The sequence below is a fragment of the Artemia franciscana genome, chromosome 16 (genome assembly GCF_032884065.1).
Source record: "Artemia franciscana chromosome 16, ASM3288406v1, whole genome shotgun sequence".
NCBI lineage: Eukaryota > Metazoa > Arthropoda > Branchiopoda > Anostraca > Artemiidae > Artemia > Artemia franciscana.
Genome location: NC_088878.1, coordinates 31,587,465 through 31,600,673, shown reverse-complemented (window position 1 = coordinate 31,600,673; position 13,209 = coordinate 31,587,465). Strand labels below are relative to the sequence as shown.

The 13,209-nt window shown below is 36.1% G+C and overlaps 1 protein-coding gene across 1 annotated transcript in view; it reads right to left on the bottom strand.

Moving 5' to 3' along the window:
- Window positions 1-13,209, bottom strand: part of LOC136037343 (succinate--CoA ligase [ADP-forming] subunit beta, mitochondrial-like) — a gene marked incomplete in the record, with an annotated part of 168,344 nt that overhangs the window by 41,963 nt on the left and 113,172 nt on the right. The window contains 1 exon segment of the mRNA XM_065720015.1: window positions 667-827. Within this exon segment, the coding sequence (XP_065576087.1) occupies window positions 667-827 (161 nt within the window).

Below are 13,209 nucleotides of genomic sequence, written 5' to 3'. Positions count from 1 at the left end.
GCATATTTCTTAACCATTTTATTATATTTGTTTTACTTTATAATTAAATGCGAGGACGGTCAGTTCCCTTTACGAAATGTTTTTGTCATTAAACAAGCTTTATTTTTTTTATGTTTTTATTTAAGTTTGTATCAAAACTGAAGATTCAGCCATAGATTCAAAGTGTAGATTAAATGTAGATCCCAAGGGTAGATTACAAAATATATGTATATAGACTACTAAAATCAATGAGCATATAAAATAAGTCTAGATAAAAAAAGGATATTAAAAGTGTGAAAAGAGTAAATTGAGATAAAAGTAATAACTCAATAGTGCAGATTAAGAATACATCGAAAGAGTAGATTGCGTGCAGATCAAAAGAGTAGATTAAAAGAGTAGGTAAAGACCAGGTTACAATAGTGGATTAAAAACGTAAATTAAGTGCTGACCAAGAGTAAAATAAAATTGTAGACATGGAAATTAAGACAAAATAAAGATGTAAAAGCATAAAGTAAATGTAGATCATAAGAATAGATTAAAAGCTTAAAAAAGTAGATTAAGATAAAAATTTAGATTCAAAATTGTAAAAATATTCATTTCATAGAAAGAATATAAATTTCACAGAATAAAATATTGATTACATAAAATAAGAAAAAAAAACCGTCTATAATGCCATCTATAATATACCTTGGGATCAGCAGTGATAATTTTAAAAGCTTCTTTAACTTGATCAGCGGATGCTCCACCACCAACATCGAGGAAATTAGCTGGTTCTCCCCCATGAAGCTTAATAATGTCCATTGTTGCCATTGCCAAACCAGCACCGTTCACCAGACAGCCAATATCACCTAGAAATCAGAATTACCCTTAAATACACAACAAACTAGCCAATCTATATAGTTTACAATCCTTAGTATTGCTGTGCTAAGCGAAAGAGACGCATCTCAAGAAACAGGAGCATCTTGAACAACCCGTTTTAATGGGAATATTAAGTTTGCCTTTAGTTTTTTTTCTGTATCAGATTTTTCTTCCGCTTCCAGAGGTATTTAACAGGCTAGTTCTTACACAAACATAGAAAATGTGTTTTTACAGTATAGGAAGAATAAGAATGAATAATAGTGCCAATAGAGCGTTGACATTGAAAAGTGATGTGTCTCCTACGTATTATTTTTAACCAGGCAGTTTCATATAGAAGGGAAGGTCATACTACTTGGGAGGGGGATCATCCTACCGGAAATTGAAAGCTCTATTGCCTCTCATTAAGGATAAAACAGGATCAGACGACAATCAGCTGCATTAACAACGCTTTTAACCCCGGGTACCCGGGGTACCCGGATAAGAATGAAAAAGAGTGCCAATAGAGCGTTGACATTGAAAAGAGATGTGTCTCCTATGTATTATTTTTAACCAGGCAGTTTCATATAGAAGGGAAGGTCATAATACTTGGGAGGGGGATCATCCTACCGGAAATTGAAAGCTCTGTTGCCTCTCATTAAGGATAAAACAGGATCAGACGACATCAGCTGCATTAACAACGCTTTTGCCCCCGGGTACCCGGAGTACCCGGATAAGAATGAAAAAGAGTGCCAATAGAGCGTTGACATTGGAAAGAGATGTGTCTCCTATGTATTATTTTTAACCAGGCAGTTTCATATAGAAGGGAAGGTCATAATACTTGGGAGGGGGATCATCCTACCGGAAATTGAAAGCTCTATTGCCTCTCATTAAGGATAAAACAGGATCAGACGACAATCAGCTGCATTAACAACGCTTTTGCCCCCGGGTACCCGGATAAGAATGAAAAAGAGTGCCAATAGAGCGTTGACATTGGAAAGAGATGTGTCTCCTATGTATTATTTTTAACCAGGCAGCTTCATATAGAAGGGAAGGTCATAATACTTGGGAGGGGGATCATCCTACCGGAAATTGAAAGCTCTATTGCCTCTCATTAAGGATAAAACAGGATCAGACGACAATCAGCTGCATTAACAACGCTTTTGCCCCCGGGTACCCGGCGTACCCGGATAAGAATGGAAAAGAGTGCCAATAGAGCGTTGACATTGGAAAGAGATGTGTCTCCTATGTTTTATTTTTAACCAGGCAGTTTCATATAGAAGGGAAGGTCATAATACTTGGGAGGGGGATCATCCTACCGGAAATTGAAAGCTCTATTGCCTCTCATTAAGGATAAAACAGGATCAGACGACAATCAGCTGCATTAACAACGCTTTTGCCCCCGGGTACCCGGGGTACCCGGATAAGAATGAAAAAGAGTGCCAATAGAGCGTTGACATTGAAAAGTGATGTGTCTCCTATGTATTATTTTTAACCAGGCAGTTTCATATAGAAGGGGAGGTCATAATACTTGGGAGGGGGATCATCCTACCGGAAATTGAAAGCTCTGTTGCCTCTTATTACGGATAAAACAGGATCAGACGACAATCAGCTGCATTAACAACGCTTTTAACCCCGGGTACCCGGGGTACCCGGATAAGAATGAAAAAGAGTGCCAATAGAGCGTTGACATTGGAAAGAGATGTGTCTCCTATGTATTATTTTTAACCAGGCAGTTTCATATAGAAGGGAAGGTCATAATACTTGGGAGGGGGATCATCCTACTGGAAATTGAAAGCTCTATTGTCTCTCATTAAGGATAAAACAGGATCAGACGACATCAGCTGCATTAACAACGCTTTTGCCCCGGGTACCCGGGGTACCCGGATAAGAATGAAAAAGAGTGCCAATAGAGCGTTGACATTGGAAAGAGATGTGTCTCCTATGTATTATTTTTAACCAGGCAGTTTCATATAGAAGGGAAGGTCATAATACTTGGGAGGGGGATCATCCTACCGGAAATTGAAAGCTCTATTGCCTCTCATTAAGGATAAAACAGGATCAGACGACAATCAGCTGCATTAACAACGCTTTTGCCCCCGGGTACCCGGCGTACCCGGATAAGAATGGAAAAGAGTGCCAATAGAGCGTTGACATTGAAAAGTGATGTGTCTCCTATGTATTATTTTTAACCAGGCAGTTTCATATAGAAGGGGAGGTCATAATACTTGGGAGGGGGATCATCCTACCGGAAATTGAAAGCTCTGTTGCCTCTTATTACGGATAAAACAGGATCAGACGACAATCAGCTGCATTAACAACGCTTTTGCCCCCAGGTACCCGGGGTACCCGGATAAGAATGAAAAAGAGTGCCAATAGAGCGTTGACATTGAAAAGAGATGTGTCTCCTATGTATTATTTTTAACCAGGCAGTTTCATATAGAAGGGAAGGTCATAATACTTGGGAGGGGGATCATCCTACCGGAAATTGAAAGCTCTGTTGCCTCTTATTACGGATCAAACAGGATTAGACGATAATCAGCTGCATTAACAACGCTTTTGTTCTCGGGTACCCAAGAAGCCATTCCATGGTATCGGTTACAAATTTTGATAGCTATTTCATTCACTTATTCAAGGTAAACAAATTTACTTCCAGTAGGGACCAGACCCAAGCAATCCGTGGAACGACGACCCTCAACTACGCGAACGGCCCTTTGTTCGTAGATAAAACTTAGTTGAAAAGATGGTCCGCGACACCTTGTTACAGCCAAAATGCTGCAAAATGTTTAATGACAAATTGTGCCTTTGCACCCCTTTCCCCTATTCCACCCTCCAAACCAACTTCTTAGTAAAATTAAACATTGTTTAAACCACATTGTTTAAACCAAAATCATGTAATGGCTTTCAATCCCAGTGCGACTTGAGCTAAGTTTAAGTTGCAGACAGACTCAAAGCTAAAACAAGCTGACTCAGTGCGAAATAGAGGGGTTTAATCTCCAAAATGATTTGGTGCAGAAACAAGCTAAGCACTAACATGATACAAAAAACAGCTAATCCATGGTGGTAATGCAAAAACGGTAAGTACTCGGACTTAATCGGTAAGCAAACGAATTAAGTCCGATCTGTGAGCTTCAATGATTCAGCATACAAGGACAACTAAGTCTAAGCTATGGAAATTTGATGACGCGGAGCAAAACCGTGTAGATTACAGACTCAGTGTAAAACTGAGCAACGCATTATGTCGGTAAAAAATCAATTCATGTCCTGACTGAAATGTATCTGCCGTCCGAAAAACGTCTGAGTCACTACAGTCTACCTCACTCGGTTAAAAAAAAGCATAAAGCACTGTCAACACAAAAAGACAAAGAAGCTTTTAAGTTCACAAGGAGCGCTATTCCCTAACGATACGCATGATCCTTCCTACCCGAATAATTAAATTTCATACCACCGTATTACATGTTTCTTAACCTTGGGACACGGGGGAAAAGTTTCTGAGATTCCTAACAAGTTTAGTTCAAAATGATGTTCGTACACTTGTTCACCTCAATCCATTTAGATCAACCCTCGCTTAACTCAGCCTCCCTCTTGCCCAGCCCCTATTCATCTCGACCCGTTGCAGGGTTTAAATTGAGGAGGTTGAATTAAATGAGAACTGAACTGCACGGGAGTTGAGTTGAATGGAGGCTAGGTTTCACCAGGGTTGAGTTAAACGGGGGTTTGAGTTGAATGGAGGTTAAGGAGAAGGGAGGTTGAGTTAACGAGGACTGAGTTAATCGAAAGGTTGAGCTACATAGGAAACGCATGAACCTGTCAGTTCAACGTCGTAACGTCCCACGTCGCAATTTTGATGTTACTTAAATATCTGACATTGTCAGGGCCTCAAGGAAAATAATATTCCACCAACGCGGGCCAGGGACGAATAGCCAATTCTCTAATCTGTGCAAAGCACTTCGGCTGGCTTCCAACCGAACATCAAGTTTTGACCGGGACCTCCATTGGACGTAGGCGTTGGACAAGCTTGAGGCCATCATGGTCAGCATATGGTTTTCAGCACTTGATGATACACTTTTATCAACAAGAGTCATCGGCTTCAAAGAAATTCCAGGCCTATTATACCAGACTCATTATATGCGTCTGGTATAATATGCTATGACGCTATGATTGACGCTCATTATATGACGCTATGATTGAATTGGGTATATCAACGATTAAGGTGAGTAAAGATTATAGGAGGCAACTTCCCCCTCCTTCAATTCATGCCCCTGTAAAGAATAGATCTACTGCAAAGAATAGGTTAAACGGCCCAAAATAGCACACAAAAATACATAAAATCTCAAAATACCATCGATTGCTAAGAAGCCAGGGCACTGCTGTGTAGAAATATACTATAGAGATATGCCAGAAATATACTAATTTATTAGGTTATGGGAGTTCCACAGCGGAGAGGCGACAGACTGGGGCACGATGTCAGTGGAAACGATATATCGACAAACGACAGGAAAAATTAACATCTACATCTCTGAGGACTGTAAGTCATTTAGATGTAGTTGCATGTCGTATCTTATCTAAGCAAGTAGAATATCGAGAAAAAGAGAAAAGAAAAATGATCTTTCGATTTTCCTCCTCTTTGTGGGCTAATTAGTAAGTTTCTTCAGGGATATCAATCTTCTGTGCATCCAGCGCATATGTTCAAAGAATAAAACACAGGTATGCATCCACAGTCGCAGGTATGCATTTTCACGGTCGAGGGTAGTGGCATCGATATGAGGAAAAGCAGAAGAGACAGTGGCCTCCAAAGATTTTTGCCCCCTTCTATATTTTGGAAAACACCTTTTTATTCATTTTCATTAAAAAATGGCTTTTTTGACAATTCCATTGAAACAGTAGAAAAATATAACAATACCTCCCATCCTAGACTTCGAAAAGTGAATTTTTGCCTCTCCCTCTCCACCCCTAAGTTCTGTGGATTGACACCACTGGGGATGGATATAAAAAGTGAACTATACGACATATTTAGCAAATTTTGAAAAAAATCAAAAAAGTTTCAAGTCGTTTTTTAAGGAGGGGGGGAGAAGAAGGAGCATGGGCCTAAATGTTTCCTTCCAAAGTACTGAAAGGCAAGCTAACCACAAATTATAGAATACAATCATCAATAAAAACCATAAGTGTCAGCTGTGAACAGAAGACCGATGAGGAAGATCAAAGTCCCGATGGAACAACAGATTGAACCAGTTCCTTTACTAGGCTACAGTGCCCATCCTAGACCTTCCATACATGACTAGTGATTGTCTTTTCTGAAGGATGCTGACTAAACCACCTTATCGATCGAATATCGATATTCTGCGCATCCTGGAAATACACTCAAAGGATTTAGGACACTTTTTATAATACGCGTATAAATTAAGCTAAGACACGTCTGTAGGAATATATTTTGACGGGTAAGCCAACTTTGATACGGCTGTGGAGGGGGGGGGGAGGGCAAATGCAAAAGGTAACTGAATAGCATGTATAAATGAATTGCAGAAAATCGCGAAAACTCCAAGTTTTTCGGAGAGAGGGCATGGGTCTAGATGCCCTCTACCTAAGTACTGGGATGCATAATGAAAGGGAGGTTAATCATTTAATGTAGGGAGCAGTCACCAACAAAAGCCTCGAACGGCGGCAATGGGCAGTTGCGTAACAGGGGAGGACACAGTCCTGACGAAGTGACAGATTTAATCAGTCCCTAACTAGGTCGGAGTATTTATCCTACACTATCACTATATGGCTATTGACGATACTCCCTATGCCACCTCGAATGAAGAAGTGACACACAACGCCTTTTAAAATAACTCTGTTAAACTAAAACACCATATCCGTAAATAACCGCAAAACCGATGACAGAAAAGTTTGTTTCACTAAAACTGTAAAGAATTATACCATATATATAAGAATATACATCACTATACCATATCTTTAAGACACAACAAAATACCGTATTTGTTAATAACCGCAAAATACGGTGTAATTACAACATATCTGTTAATAACCGCAAAGCCGATAACAAAAAAGATTGGTTCACTGAAACTCTAAAGAACTATAAAAAATATATATAAGAAAAAACATCTCTATACAATATCTGTAAAACACCACAAAACACTATATCTGTAAATAACCGAAAAGCAAATAACAGAAAAAATTGTTACACTGAAACCATAAAGAATTTAAACACTTTTTGGTTCACTGAAACTCTAAAGAACTTAAAAATAAATATATAAGAATACATATTACTATACCATATCTGTAAAACACCAAAAAATACCATAGAACACTATATCTGTAAATAACCGCAAAACGAATGACAGAAAAGTTTGTTACACTGAAACCATAAAGAATTTCAACACTTTTTGGTTCACTGAAGTTCTAAAGAACTTAAATATATATGAAGAAATACTTTAAAAAAATTTTAATATTAAAATAAATGACAATGATAAAAATTTCCCTTTCCTATATTGGACTGTAAAATTTCATAAGAATCCCCCTAAACCACGGTTTATTGCTGGAGCAGCTAAATGTCCAACCCGCATTGCTGCTACTGACCTCTATTTAATTTTAAAAGAAATTATAAATAAACTTAAAACCTATTGTTCTGGTATTAAAAAATTTTCAAATTTTAATCCATATTGGAGTGTTAATAATTTACTGCAGGTGATAGATTCTTTAACAATGGTTTTAGCTAAAAGAATGAAGTCTTTCGATTTTGCGACAATGTATACTAATTTGTCACTTAATGTACTGTTAGATAATTTAAAAACTGTTATCAAGAAATCTTTCCTCTTATCTAGTAAAAGATTCTTAAAAATAGACACTTATAATAAAAAAACTATATGGACATATTGCTTTAAGACTACAGTTAACTTGAGATGTTACAGCTTGGATATGATTTTTGAGTTATTAGAATTTGTTATTTGTACTTATATAAGATTTGGTGGTGATTTGTACAAGCAAATCGTGGGAATTCCCATGGGGGGAGAATGCCAGCCCATTTATAGCTGACTTGTTTTTAAGTCAACTAGAATATAAATATATGATGGATAAGAATAATCCAAATAATTTAAAACATGTTTTGTCAAATAATAAAAGATATTTAGATGATATTTTGGTCTTAAATTGTAAGGATTTCATTGATATTTCTAAAACTATATATCCATCAGAGGTTACTCTTGAACCTAGTCATGGCGCTGGTTATGAAGATCATTTCTTAGATTTAAACATTAATATTTCTGATAACAATAAATTAAGTTTTAAAATGTATAATAAAACGGATGATTTTGATTTTGAAGTGATTAGTTTCCCATTCCCTGAAAGTAATATACACTCAAATATCACATATTCGGCGTTTTTCTCACAGTTACTCCGTTATGCAAGGATTTGTAGTAATTATATTGATTTTAAAAATAGATGTAAAATCTTAAGCCAAAAATTGATATTAAGAGGTTTTTCTGCAAATAAATTAACTTGGCAATTTAAAAAATTTAGTTTTCATTATAACAAACTTTTAAATAAATACCAAAAGAATTATCTGGAAATACTTAAGGAGATTTTCGGCTAATTTCGGTGGTTCGCGAAAAAATGATGCAGCGCCATTTATTTTGAATTGTGTTTCTAATAGAGCGGATTTTTAAAAAATAACCACATGGTAAAGATGAATTCTATAATTGTTTAGTTCATTCAGGTTTTTTGCAAAGTGTTAATGTTTGTGACTTGGTAAATTTTATCACATTTAGTTTACCTATTGTTGCTAAAAAGAGGAATATATTAACAGGATAAGTTTGATTTGGTGTTACTTGGTTGTTCTACATTTGCTGTTTTTTTTTTTTGTTTTTTTTTTCATAGGCATGTATTTTGGGGGTGATACCTGACACGGGGATGCCATGGATATTCTGTGGTAGGCACAGCACTTGACTGGGTAGAGAATTTAAAGTGCCGAAACCCTATAGGCAAGTGTATTCTCCTGATGAACTCTTGTGTTGGGTTGTTGCCTCTGAATTATTTGTCTTTATTGTTTGGTAAATGACGACTTATACTTATTGACGACATGACTGCCTGTCCATGGTTTATTCTTTATGGTTGATTGTGTATGGCTATGCTGTTTGACCTATGTGGTTGTATGGATGAGTAGGATTCAAGTGCTGGTCTATATTAACCACTAATTTAGGAAAACAGTTTTCCCTTTCTCCTTCTATCTCCTTTTTTTTTTTTTGTGTTTGTGTAACGAACTGTAGTAAGGAGCAAACCGGCTCAATAGTAACCAAAACATTAAAAACGGAATTTTGATAACAATAGTTATATCAAAAGAATCGCATTTTAATGCTGATTTTAAATATATAAGTTTCATCAAGTTTAGTCTTACCCATCCAAAGTTACGAGCCTGGGAAAATCTGCCCTATTTTAGAAAATAGGGTGAAACACCCCCTAAAAGTAATAGAATCTTAATGAAAATCACACCATCAGATTCAGCGTATCACAGAACCCTATTGTACAAGTTCCAAGATCCTATCTACAAAAACGTGGAATTTTGTATTTTTTGCCAGAAGACAAATCACGGATGCGTGTTTATTTATTTATTTATTTTTTTTCTTTCCTTTTCCCAGGGGTGATCGTATCGACCCAGTGTTCCTAGAATTTTGCGAGAGGGCTCATTCGAACGGAAATGAAAATTTCTAGTGCCCTATTTAAGTTATCAAAAAAATTGGAGGGCACCTAGGCCCCCTCCTACGCTCATTTTTTCCCAAAGTCGTCGGATCAAAATTCTGAGATAGCCATTTTATTCAACATAGTCGAAAAATCTTATAACTATGTCTTTGGGGACGATTTACTCCCCCACAGTCCCCGTGGGAGGGGCTGCAAGTTGCAAATTTTGACAAGTGTTTGCACATATTAATGGTTATTGGAAAGTGTAGAGACGTTTTCAGGGGGATTTTTTGGTTGGGAGGGGGGGGGATTGAGAATAGGGGGTTATGTGGGGGAAATTTTCCATGGAGGAATTTGTCATGGGGGAAGAAGATTTCCATAAAGGGGGCGCAGCATTTTCTAGCATTATTTAAAAAAAAACAATGAGAAAATAAATATGATAAAGTTTATTTCAACTGGAAGTAAGGAGTAGCATTAAAACTTATAACGAACAGAAAATATTACGCATTAAGGGGTTCACCTCCTCCTAATACCCCACTCTTTACGCTAAAGGATTTTTAGTAATTTCAACTATTTATTCTACGGCCTTTGTGATTCAGGGGACAAAATTTAAGCTTTAATGCAAAGAGCTATTGACGAGGCATTGACGAGTGGGCGACCCTTCTCATATATGTAATAAAAACATACGAACATTTAACTGAAACTGAAAGTAAGGAGAGACATTAAAACTTAAAACGAACAGAAATTACCCCGTATATGAAAGGGCCTGCTCCCTCTTCAACGCCCTGCTCTTTACGCTAAAGTTTTTACTGTTTTATAAAGTAGAGTTGAGAGAAAGAGTAAAACTTTAGTGCAAAGAGCAAGTTCAAGTTCAAGTTCATTTATTTATAAATCACACATACATGTATATATAAATGACATAGGCCCATGGGGAGACAAGCTCGAAAAACTAGGCCTAGACAAAGATAATAATAACACACTACAATACAAAAATAAACATGACGGCAAAGATACAATAACACAACAATAATATGAAAGTAGCAGCTAGCTCAGGATCATTCAATACTATTGAAAAAATTAAAAATGTCCATATTATTAAATATAAATTAATACTGGAAGATAGCTGAGAGGCCCATAATCACCCAGAGCAACGAATCATACAAAAACTTTGCCTTACTAAAAAGATACTTAATTAAAAATAATCCTGAACTAAATGAAATTTAAGTTTCCTTTTTATTAAATTGATAGAGGAAAAATTATCAATAAGAGTCTTGTGAGCATCCCAGCACCGAGCTATTGACACAAACGGAGCGAATTTAGATCTCTCAGTATTATACTTGTCAATGTAGATATCCTTTTTTTGTCGAGTGTTATAATTATGTAAATCTTGTGATTGGGAGAACAAACTTTGATGGAGGTAATATGGCGGTAATTTCTTAATGTCATAATTGATTTTGAAAAGAATTGCTCCAAAAGCAAATTGTTGAGAGACTGGAAGTATATCTAGATAAGTATATAAAGATGCAGTAGAAGACTTATTTGGAAGTTCAATAGGTGATGGAATAAACAGTTTAAGGATTCTTAGGGCTTTATTTTGTAAAATCTGTATTGGTTTAATATGGCTTTTAAATGTAGATAAATATACTAGAGAACAATAATTAATATTAGTCTGAATCAGAGCAAAATAAATACTTCGTAAAGCAGAGTAGGGCAAACAAAGCTTCAACCTTCGCATTAAACCAACATACCTTGAAATCTTTAATCGTAGATTTTGAATGTGTGTGTTAAAAGATAAGCTTTCGTCAATCACAAGTCCAAGGTACTTTGTCATTTTCACCCGAGATATTGATAATAGATACTTTGAAGAAGTAACTCGGGTAATACGAGGGCAGATATTTGACTTTCTGCCGTAAAATTATGAAATTAGTTTTTGATACATTCAAAGCAATAAAATTTGAAGAACACCAATCAAGAACATTAGAAAATGCAGTATTCAGTTTTGCCTCCAGCTCCTCGTCATTCTTTTCAGAAATTGAAACTGCCGTATCATCAGCAAAATGTGTGTTGAGACACGGGGATGTAAAAGCGCGGTGAAAATCATTTATATAAATTAAAAAAAGGAGAGGACCTAGGACAGAGCCCTGAGGTACCCCAACCTTCGAAGACTGAGGTACAGGTGAAGAGAGGAAATTGCCCCCATCTAATCGTTGCTTTCTCTTATCAAGATAAGATTTAACTAGATCCAAGGCCGGTCCACGCACACCACAATTATCCAATTTACTAAAAAGAATACAATGGGATATTGTATCGAATGCTTTTTTAAAATCTAAATATATTGTTGCTGGAATTTCACCTCTATCTAAGCAGTCATGAATATATTGGATGAGAGCAACGACAGCATGTTCAGTGTTGTGTCCAGACCGGAAACCAAACTGGGAATTTGTGAAGAAATTAGACGATTTAAGAAAGTCATAAAACCTCTTATAAATTGCCTTCTCAAGTATTTTAGAAAATGCTGACAGAATAGAAATAGGGCGGTAATTTGATGGATTTTCAGGAGAGTCACCTTTGTGAAGCGGAACTATCCGCGCTTCTTTAAAAGCAGATGGGAAAACTCCAGTTTTAAATGAAAGATTAATTATATGCTGTAATGGTAATATTATTTCAGACAGTATTTCTTTAACAATTTTAGAACTAGACCCGTCAATTCCCGCTGAATTACCTGGATTTAGATCACATACTATTTTTGTTATTTCAGAATGAGAAATAGGCCCGAGAAAAATTGAATTACTTTGAGGAGATGGAAGGTATGAAGAAAAATGTTTATTACTACGTGAATCAAACTGGTTCATTACTGATAAAACAATTTTCTCTCCTATTTTAGCAAAATAAGTATTCAAAATATCAGCCACTTTCTCCGATTTATTAGTAGTCGAACCATCTTCTAAACTAATAACTTCAGGAAAATTCGACTTACTTTCTTTTTTTATAAAATAATTAATTAAAGACCACGTTTTGCGAGGAGAATTTTGAGCTTCTTCGAAGGACTTTTTATAATACAATTGTTTTGACAAACGTATCATTGTGGTTAATTTATTTTTGAAAATTCTAAAATTTTTAATATTATAATCAGTTGGATTCTTTAACTGCTTTTTAAATAACTGATTTTTTTTCTTAACTGATATCAAAATTCCAGACGTTATCCATGCAAGGCATTGAAGAGGGAGCAGCCCCTTTCATATACGGGGTAATTTCTGTTCGTTTTAAGTTTTAATGTCGCTCCTTACTTTCAGTTAAAAAAACTTGTTTTTTTTTAATTTAATATCTGTAAATAACCGTAAATCGGATGACAGAAAAGTTTGTTACACTGAAACCGTAAAGAATTTCAACACTTTTGATCCAATGAAAACTTTTCCTTTTCAGAACCAAAATATTTCACCACGGGACTCGTATATATCTATTAACCTCACACTGGAGAAGCATTTAATTTTCGCACAACTTTTGCCCCAAGTTTCCCAAAGTTTCTTTCCACTTTCCCAGTTTTCGCAAGTTCTATAACAGCTAGAAAATAAATTCTAGTCGCCTCCGAAAATCAAAAGATCATTTCTCATTTTGAGAAAAGGCTATGTAGCCAATAACTTGATAGTGAAATGAATTTATCAATCTTCTCTGTGTTCCCAAGAAAATTAGAATGGGGTTGAAAAGATTAGCTTCTAGTTTGAA